General features: G+C 37.8%; 1 protein-coding gene across 2 annotated transcripts in view; it reads left to right on the top strand.

The window, feature by feature from the left end:
* Nucleotides 1-27,224, top strand: part of CLSTN2 (calsyntenin 2) — a gene marked incomplete at both ends in the record, with an annotated part of 388,624 nt that overhangs the window by 341,448 nt on the left and 19,952 nt on the right. For both annotated transcript variants that reach the window (XM_082487183.1, XM_082487182.1), the window contains one exon: nt 19,914-20,076. In XM_082487183.1, coding sequence (XP_082343309.1) covers nt 19,914-20,076 — 163 coding nt within the window. The remainder of the gene's footprint in view (nt 1-19,913; nt 20,077-27,224) is intronic.

Genomic DNA, 27,224 nt, shown 5'->3' with positions numbered 1-27,224 from the left:
TGTGTTTCCATTTATCTTCTGGCCTTGCCTTGATGGCAATGGATATGCTAAATCAGAATTCTTTGAGGCATTTTGGTACTTGAGACGTATGTTCACTTTATGGTACACAGGAAGATTATTGGCCAGAGTTACTTTTACTCTTGATTTGGCTTACCTCTGTATGGTCATAATTACTTTTTAATATGTAATCTGAAGAATGCTTATTGGTGCGTGATCACTTCATAGCTTTTTTTTTTTTTTGTCCTTATGCATGTTTAGTCTCTTATATAAATTAATTTTTAGGTTCAGCACACTGTCTTTGAATAGGGCACAAGCAATTTCCAGTCCCTGAATGGAACATAGCAGCAAACACAAAAATAGTGGTGTTCATCATGAATTGATGAGTATTTTATAAAAGAAGCAATGCAAATTCAATCTAATCCTCTCCATGAGGAGTAGTACCTTTCAAAAAAAGAGTGAAGCTGGCTCCTGGCTCTGACTGAGAGTGTTGTAAGGGAGAAAAGTAGCAATGAGGCAACAGGATATGTTGAATATGAGGCTCTCTGAATTGTACAAGAGAGAAAGACAGATAGACCTTTATTTCTTGCTATAATAACGTAAAAATGAAAGAACTACTGGAAGGTGCAGGAGGATGAGGTAAAGAGACAAGGGAGGAAAGGATGACTCCAGATAGGAAGAAGGAGAAAATGAGTTCAGAAAGTGGAGGGGAGAGAGGTTGATGCTGCCATACCAAAGTCTCTGCTTTGTTTCCAAAGAATAAATTTTTACTGAAGAATCATATTATATCATTTTGAGGAAAGCAAACTGTACTGCCGAGTTACCCCAGCTAAACTGAATCACTTAGTATATGCCATTCCTTCTCGAAATTGTGAAGTTGCCATCAGCAGAATTACAGCAAAATGAAAAGGAACAAAACTTCAGATAAATAAGCCCTTATTTCTTTTTGGCATTGAAGAAATCAAAGAGAAGTATTGGATGGGTAGTTTAATTTTCAGGGATATTTTATATTCAAAATTCTGCTGTGAGGAACAGAGTTTTCATCCCAAATTACCTTCTGACCCTGCCAAAGGTTCTAGGGACGGTAAGAGGGAATGTCTGCTCTTGTTCCACGTAAAATGGTTTGGGTCTATTATAATATACTTTAGGGGATCTTATTGGACTTTTTTTGCTCAATATTCAGATTTTTTTTCTCCCATTTTTCTTTTAAAAAGTGATACACAATTTTGAAAACACCTGAATCATTTCTGCCACATTTTGTCAAACAGAAAAAGGCACATTTTTCAGTGTTCATGGGTTTTTTGGTTTTGGTGGGGTTTTTTTTTTGTTTTTGGGGGTTTTTTTTGGAAGAACCAGTTGTCCCATTTTTAGCAATAGTAATTTTATTTTAGGAAGATGTCTGTAATCCAGCAGCCATTTTCCAATCTGCAAAACGGTGTACTGTGAATAAATGTTTGAACTTTTAGATAATTATTTAATGATATCCATAAAACTTTTAGGGTTTGTGCAACACTGATATTGAAAATTTCTTTCCACAGTCTATTTGGTTTATGTCTCTAATGTCAACCCAGAACTATTCTGAAATGCAGACCCTCAATGCTGACTTGTTTCCTCCCATAAAAGCACTAAGAACATGATTGTGATTAGTACTGAAAACAAGCTATATACTGACTAAATAACAACATTCTCTGGCAAAGTCACAAATATAGCTGATACCTAATTACCTCTGTATGGTATATAACATATAATCAGCCTGTCTGTAAAATGCCAGCTATGTAATTAAAGGCCCAGCAGTTACCATTTCAGTAAAGAGACTATGCATAATATTTGGGTTGTGCAGTTTCCTGACTTATCTTTGAGTATAAATACAGAAGCATGGATATACAACATTCTTCACTTTACAGAAATTATTAACATAGCCAAATAGGACTCATTGCCCCCTTTTATCTGCAATAAAAACAAAATAGCATTCGCTTTTCTCTGCGTTATGCCCTAATTACCTGCTGGAACGGAAGTAAACACAACACTAAACTGTATGGGGAAGGAGCATCTATTTCTTATGTGTCTTTCTGCAGTTATAGCTACCTCCATCTCAGACTATAGCAATATTCAAAATTATTATAGTAGCAGGCTCCCATATGAATAACACTAAGTGATTCTTTGGAGGTCTCCTCTCAATGTAATGTGAGATTTCTGTAAGAGCAGGAATTCTTTTATCTCCGATTTGCACTGTGCAAGTTCAACGCAGCAAATGTCTTTCAAGTATATCACCTTTCCCAAAATGTAGAAATTGTGAAAGAGTGTTTAATGCCTGTGTCAGCTCCATCTTCCTTTGCTGAGAACATTTAAAGCGACACTTGCAAGCAGTGTCAACACTTCCTTCAGAGGTAGCAAGTCTTTGAAGAGGGCTTTGCCAGGTGATGGAAAGCCTTCAAAGAGCCAGCCATGCCATTTCAGCAATAGAGGTCATTAGCCCAGGGGAGTGTTCTGGTGGACTTCCTTCTGAGTGCCGACTACCCAACCCAAGAATCCTGGTATCTTCCAGATGGTAGGTGAGAACCGAGGTATCGAGACTGGATATTTATTTCATAAATGAAAAACAGCACATAGCACTTCCTGTGGGATCTGAATAGGTAAGGGGAGTCTAGTGCTTTGGTCTAACAAAGTGAGTGATGCGTGTAGGTAGGAATGTGTGAGAGGGAGGAGGAGAGAGGAGGTCTCTTCAGAATCTGGTTTCAGAGCTGAGCCCAAGTGTTTCCCCTCAAAAGCAAACAAGCCACAACTAGCCTGTCTGCTTTGCCTCTGAGTCTAGTTTCCATTAATCACACTCTCTGCACCTTCATAACATGTCTAATAACTGACGGAAACAAGCATTATATTTGTTCGGACACCAACAGCAAGGGAAGGATCTATCATCCTGTGTTGAACAGTGACAATCTCCTTTTTCTTAGTGTAACCTCTGTATGCTCAGAGAGGAAAAAAAATACTCCGTTATTGAATATCCTTCAGGAGTACGGCCAGACTTCTCAGCTGCCCGAAAACTCAGTCCTGGGAGCAGAGGGCAGTCAAGACGCCTGACTTAAATATAACCTTTAGCATTTGAGTATTAGTATTTCAGTCAGGTTTTTAGAAAGCAAACTGAAAAAACCCAGTATATTAATATTTGAAAGGTAATTGCAAAGGATAGGAGGGCTTGTTTCGTATTAACACTCATAGTCTTTTTTTAATTAAGTATCATTAGCATACTGAAAAGTATTTCCTTGGTTTTCTAGCAAATAATGCATGTTTCAGGAAGGTAGTTAAACGTGTATTTCATTTAGTTCATAACTAGAACTCAATTTGCATACCATACATATTACTGAACCCTCTGAAGAGTAAAAAATAAGTTCACTGCAAATCTCTTAATAGAAATATCTAACAGGCAGAATCCCTGCACGTATCATCGGAGCAGAAGGCAGAACCCGGAGATCACAGAAAGTGGTTTAAATTCCAGATAAGATTCAAAGATGAATTATGAGGTCTCATGAGTGAAATAAAGTAGAATTCTACATATGCTGTCTTGAGGTGGGAATGAACTCACAGACCAAAAGCTCATTTCAGCTGCCTTTGAAGATATTTTGCTCAAAAGCCCACACTTCTTTTCAATTTTTGTTATACATCAATTTTAGAAAGGACATTAATAATGCAAGAATGTAAGACTAACACAATTTGGGCCTCGGTGTACATGAAAACATTATCCATAATCTATTTGGTAACTTCTCATTGATGTATTCATGATCATAATGCGTACCTTTTGGAAATAAAACAGTTTCATACCTTGTAAAAGAATTAATATTTAAAATTCAAAAATTTAATTGAAAACGTCACTAAAATAATGTCAATCAGATTTCAGGCCTCAGACTATGAAACAAATGAGGTATTTGGGCTATTTCAGTTAGGTAGGCAAAAGGATCTGGTGGTTTTCATTGTTTTCCCTCAATGTTATTCTTGTTTGTTAAGTGGTAATGTGTTCAGTTTGTGAATAATTCTCAAAGACATTATCTCCCTAAGTCTTTGCATTTTTTAATCTCTGATCACATATATAGAAATTTGGATATATAACATTTATAGTAGTTTCTGTAATTTAAAGAGATGTTTAACAGAAAATTTATACTGACAAATCATAGTGTAGGTCAATATCTGGCATATAAATAAATTTTAAAAATCATATAAGCCCTTTAAAGTTGGAGGCAGAAAATTAAGCTTGTAATATTTACACTGGCTAAGTTTTTGGTTGTTCTTTTTATTCCTCAGATTTAGTTGGATAAGGGTTGATTCAACTTGATGTAAAAAAATGTTACCATGTTTCATTATTAGGTAGAAAGTGCATTCTTCTGAGAATATTGATCATTCGTTCCATTTAGAAAGAAGTTGTTTCTCACCCTGAGAGGACCAAGGAAATAACTTTATTGAGCCTGACAAGCTGCAGCATTTCATGGTGGGAGACATAATGCCTCTTTCTTCCCTTTCTTTTCCTGCTTTCCGCAGCAGTGGATTTCAAAGGACAAATCCATGCTGTGAGCGGTCCTGTTGCATTTCTGAAGCAAAGTTCTTTGCATTTTCCTTAATAGTTTTATTTATTCTTTTATATGTGCAGTAACTCATTTGTGGAATGTTGGTATGGTCTGCAAATAAATAGCAGTAACCGTCATAACTGCTAAATCTCAGAGCACCTTACAGGGACTGTCAGCAGAACTGTCCCCTTTGAAATGGGAAACGTTTGGGAAGCACTGAACGTGTCCAACAGAACACTGCTTCTAGTTTGTTTGCTAAAACGGTATGAATGGATAGGATGATCTTTTGAATAAAATTGACGAAGAGCATAATTCAAGTTCCCACTTTAATAGAACCAGGATATTATAATTATTTTCATCTATAAATATTACATGTACAGGAACTGATCAAATGCTAATCTTTGTTTTTAAAAAAAAACACATAGATTGCTTTTCTAGATCATCTTCTGGCTTTGGTAATAGGAGGATCTTCTAGTGGCCAAATACCATTTTAAAAGAGTAAATTCTTCTTGTGCCAATACTGATTTTTCAAGTGTACCTAAAACTTTTCCAAATAATTAAAAAGGGGTAAAAGGGAAGCTGATGGCATATTTGAAAACAATATGAGCTTAGCATTCCTCATTCTTTTTTTAGCATTATTTAAGCACTTGTTAAAATTTATTTTAGATTGTAGCTTGTATTACTTGCTGCTGTGAAGAAGGTGGTAATGGTAGAGCATGGACATATCGGGTAGCAATGAGTTTGGTGGTTCCAGTATACGTATTTTTATCTTTTATTACTGGCTTAGCACCACAAATTAGATAAAAGCAAATAATGTGAATGAGATTTAAAATTTGGTAAGTATTCATTTTATAAATTATTTGAGGTTTTTTAATACAGCCTTAGTTATAACCTTTATAGTATATAGTATTTCAAACTATCCTAGTTCTCCTAAGTTTAGTGGCATCCATTAGTATATTTTCTCCTGAAATATACAAAATACTTGTTTCTGTGAGATATTTGCCAGAACTCCTTATCTGCTTATTTGGTGTATTTTTGAGCAGAAATTGCAGAGGAAATGTTATGTGGTCTCATACTATTAGTGTATATTTAGGTTTGTGCAGTATATATAGAGTTCCTGTCTGATGATGAATAGACCTCCTAACCTGAAAGAATTATGTGACTTTTCCCAGCAGTAATGCTGCGAATACGGGAGTGCCACACTTCAACTATCCTTTGGCATTTGACTAAGACGTGTCTAGTTTGAAAAAGTTGTGATAAGCATTATATTAAAGTGAGAAGCTGAGAAAGCTTGTTGTTATTGTTAGGACTGCACATGGTATACTTACTTAGATAATGCAGGACTTTATTTTTATCATTTTGCTGAAATGTAATTGCAAAATTTTATAATGGTTTAATGCTGTATACAGCTACATTAACCCTGAAGTTGAACTTTTGTTATTGTATAATGAATCTAAACAGACGGTAAATACATTATTTTTTTTTTTAGACATACTGTATGCTTTTTCAAGAGGTGAGATCAGGTTGAGGTCACCTCAGCCTATCTCAAGACACTGAATTTGGACATCCATTTTAACTGCCTAATACTGTCACTAAATGAGCTTTTGAAGATTTTCTGTTGATGAAACCTGGGGAGACTGGAGGTCTCTTTGAAAGTCTTCAAAGTAATCTACTTTTTTCTATTGACTCTACAGCGAATTTAGCTACCTGTTTTATGAAGAAGAGAAACACTTTAAATGCACATTCAACTTCAACACCTAAATTAGGTAAATTAAATCATTGCCCCTTCCTCTAGCCCCAGGTGGCTTGTGGCCTGTGTATTTATTTTTGTAATCTGTAAAGATAAGAGAGAATCACAGAATCATAGAATGGTTTAGGTTGGAAAGGACCTTGAAGATCATCAAGTTCCAACCCCCCTGCCATGGGCAGGGACATCTCCCACTAGACCAGGTTGCTCCCAGTCCCATTCAACCTGGCCTTGAACACTTCCAGGGATGGGGCATCCACAAGCTCTCTGGGCAACCTGTTCCAGTGCATCACCACCCTCAAAGTGAAAAACTTCTTCTTAATGTTCAGTCTGAACCTGCCCTCTTCCAGTTTAAAGCCATTCCCCCTCATCCTATCGCTACATGCCTTAGTAAAAAGTCCTTCCCCAGCTCTCCTGTAGGCCCCCTTTAGGGACTGGAAGGCCGCAATAAGATCTCCCTGGAGCCTTCTCTTCTCCAGGCTGAACAGCCCCAACTCTCTCAGCCTCTCCTCATAGGGGAGGTGCTCCAGCCCTCGGATCATCCTCGTGGCTCTCCTCTGGACACACCCCGGCAGGTCCATGTCCTTCTTATGTTGGGGACTCCAGAGCTGGATGCAGTACTCCAGGTTGGTTCTCACGAGAGTGGAGTAGAGGGGCAGAATCACCTCCTTTGACCTGCTGGCCACACTTCTGATGCAGCCCAGGATACAGTTGGCTCAGGGCTCCTCTCCAGCCATTCCCCGCCAAGCCTTTATTTGTGTTTGGGATTGCCCCAACCTGGATGTAGGACCTTGCACTTGGCCTTGTTGAACTGCATGAGGTTGGCTTGGGCCCACCTCTCCACAGCCTGTCCAGGTCCCTCTGGATGGCATCCCTCCCCTCCAGCGTGTCTACCTCGCCAAACAGCTTGGTATCATCGGCAAACTTGCTGAGAGTGCACTCAACCCCACTGTCCATGTCACTGACAAAGATGTTGAACAGTACACGCTCCAGTACCGACCCCTGAGGAATGCCACTTGTCACTGGTCTCCACTTGGACATCGAGCTGTTGACTGCACCTCTTTGAGTGCAACTGTCCAGCCAGTTCTTTAACCACTGAGTGGTCCATTTGTCGAATGCACATCTCCTCAATGTAGAGACCAGGATATCGTGTGGGACAGTGTCAAACGCTTTGCACAAGTCCAAGTAGATGACATCAGTTGGTCTTCCCTTGTCCACTGCCACTTTAACCTCTTCATAGAAGGCCACCAAATTTGTCACACATGACTTGCCCTTGGTGAAGCCATGCTGGCTGTCACCAATCACCTCCTTGTTTTCTGTGTGCCTCAGCAGAGTTTCCAGGGGGATCTGCTCCATGATCTTGCCAGGTGCTGAGGTGAGACTGACTGGCCTGTAGTTCCCTGGGTCTTCCTTGTTTCCCTTTTTGAAAATAGGGGTTATATTTCCCCTTTTCGAGCCAGCAGGAACCTCACCAGACCACCACGACTTCTCAAATATGATGGCTAGTGGCTTAGCGACCTCATCTGCCAGTTCCCTCAGGACTTGAGGATGTATCTCATCAGGTCCCATGGACTTGTGCACTTTCAGATTCCTCAGGTGGTCTCGCACTTGATCTTCACTTACAGTGGGCAGTTCCCCATTTTCCCAATCCTTGTCTTTGCATTCTGCGTCAAGGGTGTGTGGCTGCAGTCCTTGCCAGTGAAGACTGCGGCAAAAAAGTCACTGAGTACCTCAGCTCTGTCTCTGTCCCAGGTAACCAGTTCTTGTGTTTCCTTCTGGAGAGGGCCCAGAGTTTTCCTAGTCTTTCTTTTCTCACTGACATACTTAAAGAAGGCATTATTGTTTGTCTTAATGTCTCTGGCCAGATTTAGTTCTATCTGGGCTTTAGCTTGTCTAACCTGATCCCTGGCTGCTCGAACTATTCCTTTCTGTACCTCCCAGGCTACCCGCCCCTGTTTCCACTCCCTATAGGCCTCCTTTTTCCTTTTGGTCATGTCCAGGAGCTCCTTGTTCATCCATGCAGGCCTCCTGGCTTTTCTGCCTGCCTTCCTCTTTGTAGGGATGCATTGCTCCTGAGCTTTGAGGAGGTGGTCCTTGAATATCAACCAACTTTCTTGGACCCCTCTTCCCTCCAGCACTTCATTACATGGCACCATACCAAGCAGATTCTTCAAGAGACCAAAGTCAGCTCTCCCAAAGTCAAGATTGGTCAGCCTGCTGCGCACCTTCCTCACTGCCTCGAGGATCTCAAACTCAACCGTTTCATGGTCACTACCACCCAGGCTACCCTTGATTTTGACATTGTCTACCAGCCCCTCCTTGTTGGTAAGAACAAGATCCAGCATAGCTCCTCTCCCCGTTGGCTCCTCAACCACTTGGAGAAGGAAGTTGTCATCAATGCAATCCAAGAACCTCCTGGATTGCTTATGCCTGGCTGTGTTACCCTTCCAACAGATGTTGGGGTGGCTGAAGTCACCCATAAGAACCAGGGTAAGCGTGATGCCTCCCCTATCTGTCTATAGAGGGTTTCATCCACTCGGTCTTCTTGGTCGGGTGGCCTGTAGCAGACCCCCATTGTAATGATGTCCCCTGCTCCCGATTTCCCTTTAGTCCTGACCCATAGGCTCTCAGTTGGTTCTTTATCCATCCCTAGGCTGAGCTCCATGCATTCCAGCTGCTCCTTCACATATAAGGCAACACCACCTCCTCGTTTCCCTTGCCTGTCTCTCCTGAAGAGCCTGTAGCCTTCCATGGCAACACTCCAGTCACAGGAGTCATCCCACCAAGTTTCTACGATGCCAGTGAGATCATAGCCTCAGAGGTGTGCACACATCTCTAGCTCCTCCTGTTTGTTCCCCATGCTCCATGCATTTACATAAAGGCACTTCAGCCGCGTCTTCATTGAGGCTGACTTGGCTGGAGCAGCTGTAATTACTTTGTGCTGCTCTCCAGGCAGCATTCCTGTGCCGTGTATTAACGGTGCATCCCCATTGGCTCTTGTTGCTCCAGGAGCTCCTGGCTTGTCTACGTAAGACTGAGCATGCTGCAGCGTAGCCAGCATGTTTTGGAGCGAATGGCTGCAGGCCCTCACCAGCACCCTGTTCCTCTGTCCTTGGTACAACATCCCTTGGCTGGTCACAGGCAAACCCGATAATACTCCCTTCCCCCAATAAAGCAATAAATTGTATGGGTCAAAAATATCATCACTCAGTCAAAGAGATTGGAAAGCATGTAATTGGTCATAATTGGTTATGGTTAGTTGAGTGTGCAAAGCTAATCAGAAATTGCCTACTGTGGGTGTGCGCAATATAGAGTTTATCTACTTCTGATAAATAGTGCTATATTTGTAGTTTACTCACCTTTTAATTTCCTGCTACTCTGTGGATGAATCAATGTGCAATTCAAACTATCCATCTGAGTGTTCTTAAAGAAAAATGTTTTGGTTTAGTAAGGACACAGGATTTTAAGAGATTCAGCGAGCTCGTGATCCATTGACAAATTTTGAGTAGTTCTTTTGAGATTTACAATTCTGTGATATCAGGAAAATCAGACATAAAACAACTGGGTGCTGTGCAGGCCTCAAATGTATAACATTTAGAAAACTAGTTTGAAGGAAAAGGCAGCGTATATAATTATGCTACAAAACTGAGTTTGAACTCACAGCTTGTTGTGGTACTGATGTGCCGAGTGAATCCTGAATATTTGCTGTGGGTTCTTTTGTTTTCATGTTTTACCATGTTATGTTTTATTTTGGTTTGGGAACAACTTCTGTGTAGAATGCGCATGGGAATGAATGAATTTATGCAAGAATTGTATTTGTCCTAATGAAGATTTTGAAATTTCTGTCCACTGCTAAAGGAATATTTTATAAAATGCTAAGAAGAAAGTCTGATGACTGTGGGCTTTTTTTGTACGGTGAACATTTTCTGGTACCTAGTAGACTCTTCTTCCTTAAGAGGGCTGAAAACAAAACGGTTATCTAATACTCCTTTGAGATCACTAATTCTGACAAATAGTTGGACTACTAAGCACTGTTTGACCTTGCATCAGGGTACTTTTCTGCTTTCTATTAGTTCATGATAAAGTGGTGTTAACTAATAGAAAAACAAAGGGAAAAATGTAAAAACACTACCAGTATGAGTTACTGTTCAGGAAAGCTTTCTGTTAAAGAAAATGAGTATTATAAGACCAACAAGCAGCCAAAACAGAAACCTTTTTTAATGATTATTATTTAGACAACAGTATACAGAAAGTTGCTAACTGCTTATTGAACTGGTCTACTCACTTCCTGACTTTCTAACTTCTGCTGAAAGCAGTGCTGCCTCCTTCACTGGGCATCAGTTTTTGACCGCCTTATGAGAAGGGACTATTGCTTCTGAAATAGGGTGCCACATCAACTGCACCCATTATATACTCTCATTGAAAGACCACCCCTCAGCCTAGAAAGCCTGGAAAGAGGGGTGGCCCAATTCAGAAAACCATGTTCAAATAATGTTCACTACGCTTATTTACTTGAGGAAGAGAGAGGCAGAGAGAGAGAGAGTTTAACGACCAGAAAAAATTTCCTTATTGATAACGAATAATCAACATCTTACTTCCTAATCCCATTACTATTTCTTCATGGGATCATTATGACAATTTATACAAATAATTTTACCTTATATTACCTACCAAGACTTTGTTATTAGGTAGCTGAAGGAATATCAATAATAATTTTATTTAATAGCATAGTTAACAGTTACCGGTTTTCTGTTGGCTATGTTTCACTTCAATAGTTTAGTTTCAATTTCAGTTCAACTCAGCTATTAAATACTTAGTTTCTGAAAACTTTTTATGTATCTTTGGATGCTCTGATAATTTCTCTTTTTTTAGCAGTTTTTAAATCAATTTGTTCTGATACAGTCTGTGAAAGTACCCTGAGAGAATAAGAGACTCACAACAGGTAGAATACAAGTTGGTCTAAGAAAACATCCACATTGATATGAGCTGTGTGAGGTTTATTCATTTTAGTGACTATACTATGTTGACATTTTGAAAACAATATTCCCTTTTTATTTTAAAACATTGGAAATCCATAACTGTTCTGCAAACCTATTTTCAAATTTATTTCAGTCTAGGTTGTAATAAGAAAAAACAAAGTCTGTGTGTGTATGTATGCATATGCATATTTATATATATTATACATGCATACCTATATATGTACAACTAAAAGGTAGAAAGTATGGAACCGTTGAATTGGTTTTAACACATCCTTCCCAACCCACTCATCTCTCAATCTTACAGTAATGTGACAGTCTTTAGTATGGTACAGAGCAGTCTAGTCTCTTCTGAGAGCAAGACAGGAGAAGACTCTGTCCAGGTGAACAGCCAGATATATTTCAGTGTAGAATGGTTCCTGATGGAAAAGGGCCGGCAGTAATATCATGCAAGCTCTTATTGGGGAACTGCAAAATGAGAAGCTAAGAGATGTCTTTGATTATTCTCCCCCCCCTCCCCCACCTTTTTCTACAGTCAATGAATAGGTGTTTTACCATTAGATTTTTAAAATTCCTTTCAGTTTTTACTGTCTGAAGGTTGGTTTGTGGAGGACTCAAATGTCATATGTGGTTGGAATAAAGTTGGCTTCATTAAATGACAGAGTAATAGAGTGGATATTGTGATTACAAAAGAGGGCACGGAATACTGGGTTGGAAGACAGTGAGCTACTCTGCCTGGCAGAATGCCAACAGCACAAGGGAGGGAGACTAAGAGAATCTATCTAGCAAAGAGGTCAATGCTACAATTAACATCCTTTCTCTAGCATATGGGGCAGGTAGTTTAGACAAAAACAGATCATAAATCTTGGAGACCTCAGATACTTACATACTAAGCTTTTTTAAACTGAGGATGATACACAAATCAGATTAAAACTAACCCACAGTAATAAAACATTTGCCCCAGTTGCCACAGGGTGACTGCAGTGTCTTTGTTCATCCTCTTCTTTGAGATGAAAGACATTTGCTGCGTCAGTCAACCTCAAAATAAAATACACTACAGAGCTCTGTGAGATTCAGTTTTTTATCTCAGGAAAATCAAAGATCAAAACACGTCTTACATCTGTAAGTCTGATACTAAATACAGACTCACCTCTTTTAGGTGCTCGTTCTTCCTTCTACGTTCATTTGAATGTACGTGGAGGGGGAAGGGCTGGGGAGAGAGAGAAAGGATTGCTTTTATTTCTCACTACAAGGCACTAAATAGGCATTTCTGATAAAATGCAACGGGTGTTTCCTATGGGAACATCAGTGGCTCTAAAGTATACTTGGCAAGCATGCTATATAAATGTATTTTTAGGAATTAGTTTTGGGTTATTTCTCGAGTGAAAAAAATTGTTAAAAGATTGTACTTCCCTCACCAAATTTTTTGAATTATTTAATAGATATCCACACTACTGTTAAATAAAATCCACATACATGTTAAATAAACCATATTGCATAATAAATATCAGAACTCGGGGTATTCTAATAACACATTCTGCCTATATTTTCTTAAGAATACCAAACAAATCTTAGGGCTGTTTCCTAAACAGCCTGTGATTTTTTTTTTTTTTAAGTGAAAGTAAATGTCTAAATTGTATAAACGTTTAGCAGAAGAGAAAACACGGACTAGACAGTGAGTAAACAGTTGAAAATATCAGTTTGGAAGGAATGTGATTAGATATGTACTTATTTGCACATAGCATTTACTTGAGCAAGGTACATGGGAAAATCCATTAGTCTTATACTCAGTACGTTGTACTGAACAGTTTATATTGAAATACTGTTTTTATAAGGTATACTAAATATAACTTTAAAACAATTAGCATTAAACCATGTTATCTTTTCAATTAGTGAGACTATAAGGGCAAAGAAGAGCCTCCCAATCCTTCACCTCCAGTTCCTCTGTTTCAAAATATACTCTCATGGAAAATGTCTTCCACTTTGCTTAGCTTCCTAAATAAGGTGTCAATATAGTGGCATCTGAAGAGAGTTTTAGGGCCATTGTTGTCCAGGTTTTGTATTGTCTGTCTATGGCCATGTAACTGGTATCTCATTTAGGAGCTTTGACTTGCTCCACTCTCAGTAGAGCTTTGAGAATGAGATTCTTGTAACTCTCGCCCACCTTAATATGATCTAAGAGGTTTCTCTTCCTTTTATGCATGCAACCAGAGGCAGGGAATACGAGCTGTGTTTCTAGTTTCCTCACTGAAAGTCCTATGAGGAAGCAATAATTACCTTCAGAGTTGCATAAGGAGCAGGGAAGTCTCTTTTGCTTCCTTCTCTGGTGATTGTTCTTCTGATACTTAGTTGAGATTTAGGAAAGGGATTAATTTGCACAAAGTTCAATCTCCTTTATTCTGGGACTGTTCATACACGTCCCTTTACATCTGCAGAATTACATGTAATAAAATGCATGGATCAGAAGATATGCTGTTTTAAGATCTTTGAAAGCTGGTTTTAAAAGAAATAAACTCAAAACAGAAATATAGAGGACTCAATTAATTTTCCAAATTCTCTCCCCATATATGAAGCTGATACAACATCAGCATATGTATTAGAGAAATCCAAGTTCCTACGCAGATAGTAGCCATGGAAAAGCTTCCTCACAAAGGAGTACAAATTACTCCATGGAACAACCACTGCTGCTAACAATTGGAAGAGTAGTGATGTTCCAGTCTCTTAAGCATAAATCACTGGTCCAGCGCAAAGCAATCCGGTTGGGTTGGTTGGTTTTTTTCCTTCACTGCCTGCCATCAGCTGTCAGAATTCAGGAACTTGCTCAGAGAGATTTTATGATCAAATTCGAGCAGGGCTACGCAGGCTAAGGTTCAAACTACAAGTTTTATGTGGAGGTTAAGTATACCATAATATTCTTATGGAAAAAAACACCAAACTTGTAGATTGTGATGACACTTTTCAATGTATCACCTGTTAATTTAACTGGTGGGAGTATATTGATTCCTTCTTTTCCCATACACAGTATATTTTTCTTCCAGCCTGCCTTAATTACTACATACATACTGTATTTATTGCCACCTCAGAGGCAGGGCATATTTATTTTACAGACGGAGAAAAAAAAGTGTCACGTGAGGGAGCTGCTAAAGGATAAATGTAGAAAGGGAAACCCAAAGAGATTATTTTTAAAAAATCCAGTACATTATACAAATATTTTAGAGCTTTATTTACAGTTTTCTGAAGAGGTTGTGGAGATATCGGGGACATATTTGCAATCTGCACATCTCCACTTAGTGGTCGAGAATATACTGACCCTTTGCCACAAATGTTTTTTCAGTTTCAGCAATGCTTAGATTAAGTAAAGCCAACACACGTGGTAAATATCTGTCCTAAAGCACAGAGCTTATTACTGAGGTAGAATAAATAATGCTACAAGACATAACAATGTATATTACTGGATTAATTTGCTTAGTCTGTGTTTGCACTTTGCTTTTGTTTATTTTCAATAGCTCTTCCCCAAAATAAATATGCTGGCAGATCATACTGTAGCACAAAGCCTACTTGAAGTACATATTTGTTGATTCTCACAAAAGCAAATTTTTACTATAAAACCTGCATATTCATAGCAGAAATATATTTTTGTTCATTATATTAGGAAACAGAAATGCACTAGGTAACCCAGGTATCCAATGAAGTAAGCACATCCTGAATATCTGCATACTGAATTACATACTTGCAGTCTACACTCGCACATTTTTAGCAGTATATCCTTTGTTCTTGGTGGTGATGGGATAATTAAAAAAAAAAAAAAGAGGGAGAGAGAGAAATGAGATACAATACTATGAGAAAAAGAGATAAAAAAGGCAACTGTGTAACTTATTTCCCTATATCACTTAATCAGCTCTTGCAGGTAGCTCAGCTACTGAAATTTAAGGCAAAGATTTATTAGAAGAAACCAAAAGGGAGCAGCAGAGTTTTAGCAAAAGCAATGCCCTAAGGTATATTCTTTTCTTTTTTTAAACTAACATGCCTTAATTGTAGAAGTCTGTGGATGAGAACTGACAATAGGAAAACAATTAAGATACTAAATGAGTTTCTAAAGTAACAGATAAAAGCTCATTCACCAATGTCTTTAAAGTTCCCATTCATCAGAGACAACAGTTATAAACCGGAGTGGGATGGAGAAAGCCATTTCTGTGCTCACCTTTGGATTGTCTTCATGCAAAACTCATCAATCTTGTGCATGATGACTGCACTGCCTGCAGTGTATTCTATTTTTTTGGCAGTGTATTTTATTTTACATATGTAAATATACAACATTTTTCTTTTAAAAAATTGCAGATATATGTAACGTTTTTACTTTTACCTGAAATCCACTACCAAATGTTTCCAAATTAGTATCTTTTTCAGGCTTGCTTTCTTACAGTGGCAGTATTCCTTAGGTCCCTATTAAAGGTGTCACAAAACCATCTTTCAGAACCTTTAAGTCTGTTGCCTTTGAGCTCCCTGTTTGTGTGCAGTTCAACGCTTTCTCTGATTGATGTAAAAATATATCACAAATATATAATAAAAAATCTATCAAAATATATTGGAACTATTTAAATGTCTATTTAGTGTCACTAACAGAAAAGAACAATACCAAAATTTGTAAATTTTTACAAAGATCTTTCAAAAAGGATTATTTTGGAAATGGAAAGAAAACCATGGTATTTTTTAAACTCAAAATAATATCCCTATCTCTATCCAAATATCATCTGCGTTCTGTACTCTGTACAGATTTACAAAGCGTGTGGCTGCTTTGAGAAGAGGGCCGAGGGTTTGATCTGGGTGCTGTAACTGAGTGGATAATGCTAACGCCTTTAAGCATAAGATCAAAGGGAGACTCCCTGCATTTGTTGTCTTCTTTGGTAAAGTGAGATAAAAATGCAGAGCCTGAGTTGTCTGCATGTTTACAGAGTTTTCACAGTGATGACCTCCATCAGCTATACGGAGACGTGCTTCAAATAAGGAAACAATTCCATTGATAAGGTTTTTGTATAAGCACTGTACATATTTTGTATAGGACCATTCAAAGAATTTGAGGTAAATGTTTTGTTTGCTGAAGAACTTACAGATTTATAAATATAGTAAATGTACATCCAAAGAGAAGGTGTTGCTGTTAATAAAAGCATAACAATGATTCATAATATTAACTATTAATTAACAAGTGTGATAATGATTCAGTTGCTTAATGAAGATATGATGTGCTGCAGCTCTTTATTAGTGGAAACAGTGCCGCCTTCACCTTCTGTAGACTTTGCATGTTTCTAGATGTGCACAACTATTGGAGAGGACATTTTTGTACAGAAACACTGATACACAAAGCATGACTAGTTTTCTATTATGCTACTTTATGAAAATATGCAATTTATAATCCCAGGTGTGCTCCTGACCTCCTTGCAAGCAGAGGTAAGCATTAGTATTCTTGCTGCTTGGGTATTGTAATCCCTATGTGAATGTGGTTCTTCATTCATGATCCCCTTTTGCTATAAATGAGTATAATAGCCTTCTCCACTATATTCTTGATTATAGAGTGGCCTAAATGTTTTACTTATTGAAATACTACCAAACAGCAGAAAGCATATTTAATTAGAGGACACAAATTCAACTGTGATGAAGAAAAGACTGCTACTGAAGCGCTCCGTGGTCTTATAAACAGTTACGGTTTTGTAAAGGCCAGTACCGAGGGAGTGACAATCCAGCAGATGCGCATCAGTTCAGGCAGGAGGATTTATATTCTGCAAAGTTAAGTTGAACAAACAGCAGTGCACATTCTTTTTGCAGGATTTATACTGAGTCTGTTTTCATCTATTTCATAAAAGCATATTCCAATGCAATGGCTCGTAATCATCACTAAGACTTCAAGCTGGTTAAGTCACTGTGATTGGATTAATACATTTTAGAGGCAGACTGACATGGCAGAGTGATTAGACCAACCTAGCCATCCAGCAATCTTTGAAAGCCAAGCTTACTTATCTGTAATTTTATCTCATTAGGCTAGCTTTATAAATTAGATTTTTTTTTTAAATAAAGTCTTACTTGAGATTATTAAAATTTCTTTATTTGCCAAACTAGTATATTTAATCATTTTATTTTCATGGCTTCACTACAATCATATTACATTCCATTGCCACTGTGGAATGTGTGCAGGGAAAAAATTGGCTTCCTATGTTGAGAAGGTGAAGAAGGTGTCTGAAATGACAGTATAACAAATTACATGCCACAATTATTTATTTCATTATTTCGTTGCCTGTGAAATGGCCAGACATGAAATACTACCTGATGCTGAGTGAGTGGGATGTATTCCAGAGTTTTAAAATAATTTTATTGCTTCCTTGTAGAATATCAGTATTAAAGATCTTTTGGTGGAATATACGTGTGTCTGTGTACCTAAGCTGTATTGAAATTGTATGACCAATAAGCACCTGACCAACTTGGGTGTTTTCAAAATGTCAGGAAACACCAAGCTGAGATTTTTAAGTGCCTAAATTACCTTTAAAATAAAACTCGATGTGTTTATGTGTTGAAATTCAAGGAATAGCATACAAGCGATGGTTTGAGGGCTTCACCAGCTGTCTACACTTGCGCTGTGTTCGGTTCCAGAATATATCAGTAAAAATAAAGGTTAATAAGTACTTTGCCTAGTGTGGATATCTGCCATTGGACATCTGCATTTTTCTTGGAAGCACTAGAGCCCAGTTGCTGGAGTCTTGAGTTGAGGAGTTTACATAAACTTGTGTTTCCAGAAAACATTTTCTTTGAAAAATGTAACTGCCCTAGTGGTCAGTCAATAGAGTAATCAGACTAGCTACACATTATTATGCTTTTTGTGTATGTGATATCCCAACATGTTTCAGTTTGCTATATTAAAGTGCTCTTGCTTTGGTTAGATATGAGAAGGATTACTCACTCATTTAATAGCACTTGGGGCATCCCAAGTGATGCAGTCTAGGGTTGCTAAACAGAAATACTCTGGGACAGTTCTCTGAAAAGTGTCAAGTATTAATGCCGGTAGGTTTTGTCACGCAAGGTCTCTCAAACTCAGGCATATTTTGTTTTGTATAAAATGTCTGACGCATCACATTGTAATGATCAGATCAGGCAGGAATCGTGGCAAACTGGTTTTCCCTGAAAGGGAGGATTGCATAATACTATTCATGATTGCTGTTTGTTCAATAAAGTTTTCAGTCTTCCAATTTATTTACTTTCCATTTTGGTTTCAGTTCATTTAACCTTCAGAAAACATTTGTGCTGTCTAGTGCTTACAAAAGGCTCTAGCAGCCCCTTGCTGCATTTATCTCTTGCTGCGGAGCTATGATGTCTGCAGTAATAAATGTATCCGTTTGAAATAGAAGTGATTAAGTTCTTGTTGAAATGTCTTCTGGAACAAAACATTAGCTTTTGCTTTCAAAGGGCAGATATTGTAGCAGATAGCACTTAACCTGGCCAAGGACAAAGCGTTACGTTGAAACATCACTTTTCTGCTTGCCGCTATGAAACAGCAGGGATATCTGCATTCAAGCACCTCCATTTCTTAATACATCAAAACAAGTATCTCTACAGAATTGAAAGTAGCATGATTGTAACTATAGCCCTATTTTGAAAAACAGCCCACCCATCCTACCAATTTGCTGTGATTTATGCCTTTGAACTTTTAAAACTGAAAGATACAACAAAGGAAAAAAGAATTGTGCAGGCGCTGGTATTTACACACTAGACTTCTGTCTTCAGAGGCACTGATTCAGCTAGCTAAAACAGAATTTGACCATCTTGCAGTAACCCCTGCTTGTCCAGCTCAGAAATTCATATGAGATTTGACACTGATATTGTCATTTGGAAAGTATGTTGTAACTGTGGCCGTTGCTTTTCAAAGCTGATGTATATCAGTGAAACCATATAGATCCTCATTTTGCTGGCTATCTGCGAAAAAGCTTAAGGCCAAAAGATGAAGCATGGAGATTTCCTGCCCAAGTCAGGTAGACACATAGACTACTTGTCCATCTGTGTGTATACAGAGCTCAACAGAGGTCCTTCTAGCACTGTGGAGGTCCTGATGCATTGCACAGGACTTTCTGAGTACTAATGCAAGAAGTTAATAATGACAATTGAATCAAATCATTGATAATACCTCATCAATCTGGTGACTAAGTGCTATATATTTTCTTAATTTGAAGCTAATAGGGATCCCCAGTAACTATGCTGATACATCCCAAGTATGCTTCTCTTATACACAGTTTTGTATTCTCAAAAGTCAATATAGACATTAAGAAACTAATATTCTGTATTAACAAATATGAAAATACAGAACAAATACCAAATTGTCTGATTTTTCTATTTTGTCCATGCCTTGTTTTCAAAGAGCATGTTTTAAGATGCCTCTGCTTATCAAATATTTTCTGCAAGTATACTACGTACCATGAGTATTTATCAACGTTGTTTTACACTTTCATTCATTTTAGTGATGTGTAAATTACAATAATGTTTTTTTTTTTTCTATGAGTGAAATTTGGAAACAATAAGATTTAAAAAACATATGGGATATAAAAGTTAGTCACCTGACAATAAGTGCTATTTAATATCTTTCTCTTGAATTTTGTATTTCAGATCTGTGATAAAGAATGGCATTACTATGTTGTCAACGTTGAGTTTCCCGTTGTTACCTTATACATGGATGGAACAACGTATGAACCTTACCTTGTGACCAATGATTGGCCTATCCACCCTTCACACATAGCCATGCAGCTGACCGTTGGTGCTTGTTGGCAAGGTAATATGACATAGTAGAATGAAATAGTATGAAATATGAAATATTATGAAATATGAAATAGTAGACAGTAGAATTATGAATTCAGATCAAAAAGAATCTTTTTTTTTCCTCACTGATTGTATAGTAAATAAATTACTAAAATGCTGATGGTATAAAATCAGAAGTAAATCCAGAGTTAATAATGAATCAAGTCCAAGGATAAAATGGATGGGACATTAACAGACTTTGCATTTCCATCATCTAAAGAAGTGTTGAATACAGTTTGTGTGTTCAATGTGAAAGATTTGTCTGCTTTATCTGTTGTTTTCCACTTCTTTTGTTTCCCTCATTCTTCAACTTTAAGCAAACTATCTAAACATTACTCTAAAGAACTCCAACTGTCTCGTGTCAGTCTCTGCCTCAGATTTCTTTCATACCTCATGGCCCAATCCTGCGCTCTTCACATTGGATGTATATCACCAGTAATTCCACTAATTTAATCAAGTCACCCTGTTATAGACTAGATGTGAAAGTGAGAGTAAAATAAAACCAAAAGTGAGTAAAATAAAATATTAGATAAAAATAAAACATTAAAAATACTCTTAATAAAAAGTGTAAAATAAACGCAAAATGGTTGTGACCCCAGAGCCATACATGTATGGGCCTTTGCTTAAATTTTAGTTTTTCCTGTCTTCTACTCTTTATAGTCCTTCTTTTCTCATTCTTCTGTCTGGTCCTTATGCCACTATTTCTTTTTCTGTTCTCTGCCTTACACCTGAAGCAGTCCTCTTCTTCTGCTCATCTGGTCTTGTAAAGTTCTCTCCATTACCCTTCCATGTTGATTTGCTATTTATGCACCGAGTCTTGTTTTCACTTAAGACAAAATATGAAGTGCAGCAAACCGTGTATAAGTAGGAAAAAATGCTCTAACAAAGATCGTGTTTCTTCCCCGCTATTTAAAGTTGGCTCACTTTCTCTGTTATTACCTTATTGTTTCTCTGTTATTATTTGTCAGTTTGATCTCTGCTCATTTACAATATGTTATCTGCAAATTTGGACATCTTATGCATGGCAGAGCTGTTCGGTGTAAATAATATTAAAAGAAAATCCAGCTGTTAGATTATGAACACCTTGCGGTAAAGTTCCAATCTTTGATGACAACATGCAGAGTAAAGGCACACTAATTCTAAAAACAAGATTTGATAAGTTTTGAATATTGATCACTGAGATAAATATTATGATAGCTAGCTAATCAGCATGACACTAATCCTATATATTTGTAAAAGTATACACTGATTCTTGTCTAACTGGTAGTTGCATGTGTAGGCTTCCATCTCTTACACATATGATCCTTAGTTGTATTGGCATTTTTCATTGATGTTAAATATATAACAGAATGCATTTAATTTTACACTATGGTGTTAGTACTCTAAGGGCACGTTATTCCTTTTTTAGCTAAAAATATGTGGTGAAATACCTATCAAACTCTTCAGAAACAAGAATTTTGATTCAGTCATTAGTTTACTGGGATGAACAGTTGACAGATATCAATTTGATTTACATGAATCTTCTTTTAGTTTGATCTGTTTTTTTTCTTATGTAGTTTTGGTGCAGTATTTTTAAATCAAAATTCCAGAGTTAACCAATGCAGATGTAATTTGTGAATGGACCAAATGCAGTTCTATCCAGACGTGATCAAATGCCATAGGAACTGTGAATAATCACTGAGTATTGCCTTCTGAAAAATCAGCATTTCTCAGTAGCCATGCTAAAGACATTTTATTTTAATCTCTTACTTCATATTTATTTCTAGGTTCTTCTGTGTAGAATCATAGAATGGTTTAGGTTGGAAGGGACCTTAAAGACCATCTAGTTCCAAACCCCCTGCCATGGGCAGGAACACCTCCCACTAGACCAGGTTGCTCAAAGCCCCATCCAACCTGGCCTTGAGTGCTTCCAGAGATAGGGCATCCACAACTTCCCTGGGCAATTTGTTCCAGTGTCTCACCACCCTCAGAGTGAAAAATTCCTTCTTAGTATCTATTCTAATATCTAATATAAATATATTCTTTTCTATATCTAATATTCTAATATCTAATCCTAATATCCATTCTAAATCTACCCTCTTCAAAGTCTACATAAATATTTTTGTGCATTATTTGTATTGCCTTTTGTGCATTATTTGTATTACTTATGCCCCTTAACTTCTTTTATTCATACATTGTGTTTTTATCACTCTCTAATAGCAATCTTTAGGGTGTTTTTTTTCCTAAAAGTCTCAGAGTTGGTGGGAATCCACTCACCTCAGCCCCCACCTGAATCTCATGTTAATCATCATGCAGGTGCCAGGTTTTGACAACTGTGGAGTAGTAACTTTGTCTGTGGAACATTCACTGTATAAGCAAAAGCTATGCCAGTTTTGCCACACTGCTGCATCTGTGGGTTTCATCTACCTCCAAGGCAGCTGAATACAATAAGAATATCTTGCTTCCCTTGCATCTTGGTCTTTTTATCTGAAGTTGTTAAGAGAAAGAATTAAGGTAAAACTTCTTATATAAGCTCTCAATAAAATTAGAACTCAGACGATATTTAGTATTTAAGCTGTTAAACAAATAGAAAGTTGCAATAGTTTTCAGACATTTTTAGCTGTGCCTTGAATAATTTGATGGCACGATGAATAATCATTCAGGATATGATTCTTCTTCCTTTTTGGTGAAACACCTGATTTAAATTACTGAAATTTTACCTATTGCTGTTGCTAATATGTACTGCAAGATTATGTTATTACTATTTTAATAGTGTGAGAATTGGAGCTCATCAAAAGTAGAAACAAATCTTCCATCTCATGAAAAGGTCAAGATTTAACTACGATAGTGTGCTACTCTGATAAACTATCATGTGTCAGGCAAAAAGGTGAACTTTTAATGCTTGTATGAAACAAGATTTCAAGATGTTGCTTTTGGCAAAGCTTATTTTTTGATAAGTTTGTTTTGATCACCTTAAACTATTTTAAATGAATGGTATGGAAAGTCACTTTGTTAATAAGATCGAGCTCTCTATTTCAGTCTGTTGAATTGTAATTATTTGAATATAAGCCCAATCTATTCTGTTCAAAATGTTTGTTTTCAAAATCCATATATTTCAAGAAAAAGTGGATTTATCAAACAAATAATTTGACTAGAAATAGTTTCAGTGAAACTTAACTGGGTCTCCTTCGGATAATACATTTTGGCCAGTAAGAATATTCTAAGCATTTACATTTTCAAAGCTTCAGAAGACTGCTTTACAACCATCTACGATTTATTTCAGTAAAAATATGCAGTGACTTTGGTGTCGTTAGCCATTCAGGAGGGTCCTTGGTAAGAGGATATGAGGAGTTTCTAGCTCCAGTTTGCTCAGACTGTTTTCTCCCCTTTTCATCAAAGCACTGGCAGAACAGGAACACAAGCTCTAACCTTCAGAAAGGACAAGATGTTTTTTTCTGTCTTTAGTAAACCATTTTGTAGTTGTGAGTATCCAGTATCCATTTATCAAAGTCAAATTATTTGAAAAACAATCTCAACTCAGACAACTAAATGTACCAGAAGAAATAACATTCCTTTTTCTTACCACACCAATTCCGATTTACTCACAGCAAAAAGTCAGTCATCATGATATGACTATGGGGCAGCTTAGGAACTAGTGGGGAGCAGAAAGAGTGTATTTAGAGGGCAAAGCAAAAAATCAAGAACAAAAAGAATTGTAATTTATGTACTTGCTTTCCTCTGTTAGCACTAATAAGAAAATCTGCTACGCTATGAAGGATTTACCCTTTCATATATGACAATTTTCAGTTCTGGTCTGGAAACTGGGAATTGTTCTGCTTTTTCTCTAGGAATCTGAGAATCCTCCAGGTTATGAATCAAGTGACTCTTTCAGCCCTGGTCTTTTCATCTCTTACATTGGTACTCATCCTGAGGTTATATAGCAAGTATCATGCTCGCACCTCCTTCTTGTCTTTCTCAGAGCTATGTCATGCAGGAGTCTCGGGCACAGAAAAAGAATTCTTCTCTTTGAGATTAATATTTCCTATTATTAATATTTCAATTCCAGAGTATTTCTTTTCTGACTTTCATAGCCTTGTTTATAGCATCCATTATGAAAAGTTAGGTTAGTTTTTATTTCTACCTTCCGCTGTTCAAGTGAAATATAAGAGCAGTTTAAGTTGTGCTGTTCTTTTGAATCTAACATGAAAACAAATTAAATGTGCAATCTCGCAGGCTTACATGATAAATTTAAACTTTAGCCTGTGATGTGGTCACTGTCCCATTTGCATTTGCTTTTTTTGTTGTTGTTGACCTCAGCGTTCCAGTTGTAATGGGCAAGTCTCTCCTACATCCCTACCCTTGCCTTGGTGGTGTATAAAGCATGCCTGATTTGATGGTTACTGATTTTATGCACTATTTCTTTAAATAATGTGAGTTGAGGGCTGGGAGTCTCCTAAAAAGAGGAAAAATTAGTCTTTTACTGAAGAGCAGAGTTTTTCTAGGGGGCGAGAAGGTATTGGAGGCAGAAGTTAGGGTCCCAGTGTGTGGATGGCAGCCTGGAGACAAGCGGAGCGTGAAGGTGCCTGTAAGAGCAGAGAGCCAGGCTTTAAAGGTGATACAAGAGAACCTTGCTAGGGCCTGCCAGGCACTGAGTAAAGTTTACTGAACCCATGAAGTCACTCAGTTACCTAAAAAAACAAGCCTGGGGACTAGTTTCCAACTTTAATGACACATTGGGCATGAGGAAACTTGTATAAAAAAATCTTTTTTATGTTTTGTTCTGGCATAATCAATATGAATTTTCTCTACTTAAAATTAGGTATTCTGGATGTTGCTCTAGTATAATCTTCCTTTCTAAATTTAAAAACCTTGGTTTGTTCTTCAGGGAGCTCATTAAAGGGAAGGTCCGGGCAGAGCTACCTCATCGATTTAGGGTCCTATCACAATGGCTAGCATAGAGTTAATTGGTTTTTATTTTGTGTAGTTCACGTTTAATACGGCTATACTTTGGGGGGATGGGGGGTGTAGTTTATTTGAGGATGGGTGTTATAGCATTATCTTTAGGCTAAACTTTGTCTTGATTCAGTCACACGTGACCCAAAAGCAGTGACAGCTGGAGACAGCAACTTCTTAACCTGTTGCAGCCTGTCTCCAGCAGAGTGCCAGTTGTCATGCATGGCAAATCCTAACTTACTTATTTCCTGTGATTTCAGTGACACTAGGCCTGGAAAAAGGTAACACTGACTACAGAGCTAAGCAAACTGGACTCTTAGTGAACTGCAGGCGGAAATGAACAGTTTGGAGTACTAGTACAGCTGTTCCTGAAATTAGGGGTTTATGAAGCCTGGTAACATTTGACCGCTTTCTCTGCAGATGCTTAGGGTTAAGGATATAACTTAATTTTAACTTCTTTAAAAGGCCTTTTTTGTTCACATCACTGTTCTCACAGGTGATTGTCAAGCGTGTGATTTTGATGTAGGTGGGGTTATTTAGGTCCAAAGTGCTGTTCTGTTTCTAATAGCGAAAGAAATCTTGAGGCAAAAATTACTCTTTCTAAGAGTTATCTAAAGGACAAAATTGACTTCCTTCCCAGAACAAAAGAGACAGCAAAGAGAACACGTAGGAGGCGTGACCCTGGCCCTGTCTCTGAACCCCTAAATCCCCGAATGGATGTTAGAAGCAGACATGGTCCATCAGGATAGCAGAGAGCTTCTCAAGGCTCAACTTGGGCTCTCATTTCTACTCACTTCTTCCCTAGTAATAAAAATACTCTAGCTTTGCCCTTCAAGATTCTTGAGAGCTTTCAGAACAATAAAGAGGTAACACAGTTCTGCAGCAAGGAAGTAGAATTACCCTCACTCTGTGAAGATAAAGCGCAGGATCGAGGGGGTAGGTGATTTTTCCTCAGGTCACTTAAAAAAATCTGCATCAGAGCAAGAATAGAATCAGACTTCCTGATCAACCACAAAATTGTTCTTATTCTCCCTTTTAGCTTTTGCAATCCTGTTTCATTCTTCTAAGCAATACAAACAAAGAAATGTTAGTTTATCCTGGAGCTGCGCTTTCCAGGAGCTTACCCTAGTAAGTTCTCCTCTGAGCTCATTATTTTTGATTCCATTTATCTGAGGACATAGCAAATGGACCCTTTTACAGAGTGAGAAATTTCTTCCATTAAACCAAGGTTTTTAGGTTGCCTCTCTGATCCCTCTATTGCTAAATATTCTGTGGCAAACGCAGCCAAAGGAAGGGAGCAAGTCACATGATTTGGTAGTCTGATCATCTTTTGTACCACAGACTGCAAACAGACTTCCTCCAGGTTTCTCTGAAAAGATACAGTCTCTAGTTCATACTCTTTCCCTCCCAAAATGGCTTATTTCTTTATGTAGCATTCCCAAAGTCCTGTCAGGAAAGCATTGACACAAGTTCATGACTTGTCACAAGGTTATATTGTAGCTTACTGTGATTGTAATTCATTATTTCTAATAATGCCACCCAGTCTAGTGTGCTGGAGCTTCACAGTGTAATTATGCAGGCCAGGTTGCACAGAGAAAGTTCTGTAGGAGAAGCCTGTCAACAGGCAAACTTTTTATCATTAATATAGCAGAAGACTATTGTAATCCCTGTTTTCTAAGTAATTTCTGGATTATGTCCTGGTTTTCTCTTGTATTCTCCTGTCATTTTCCTCTTTGCTTAACCTGGGCTGGAGACCATTTTTTTTATAGAGTCCTTCTGTAGAATAACCTTGTTAACCTTATATGTCAGCGCTCTGCTGACATATCAATCACAAAGTTGCAGTCAGAGTACTGATTTACTATTTGAGGCAAGAAGAATGGCAAGAGTTAAAAGTTGGAAAGGGATCAGATCACTGAGAGTCAAATACACTGCGGACAGTGTAGCAGCAGCAGCAGCCTGTATCACTCAATCTTGGGCTTCCCCCAGAAATTAAGAAATGGAACAGCTAAAGGTTACCCCCTACTGTACATATCCTGCCATGGGGGCTGACATAACTTGCACCAACCTGACACCTCAGTGGAGTGATACAAGCAAACAAATTAATGCAAGACCACCCAGGTAGATTTCAACATAATGTGATGCTGAATATCTATATAATGATGCTTCTGTTAGTACAGCAGTGTTCTCTCT

The sequence above is a fragment of the Vanellus vanellus genome (assembly GCF_965231255.1).
Source record: "Vanellus vanellus genome assembly, chromosome: 8".
In the NCBI taxonomy this organism is placed as follows: domain Eukaryota; kingdom Metazoa; phylum Chordata; class Aves; order Charadriiformes; family Charadriidae; genus Vanellus; species Vanellus vanellus.
This window is presented reverse-complemented; position numbering and strand designations above follow the sequence as displayed.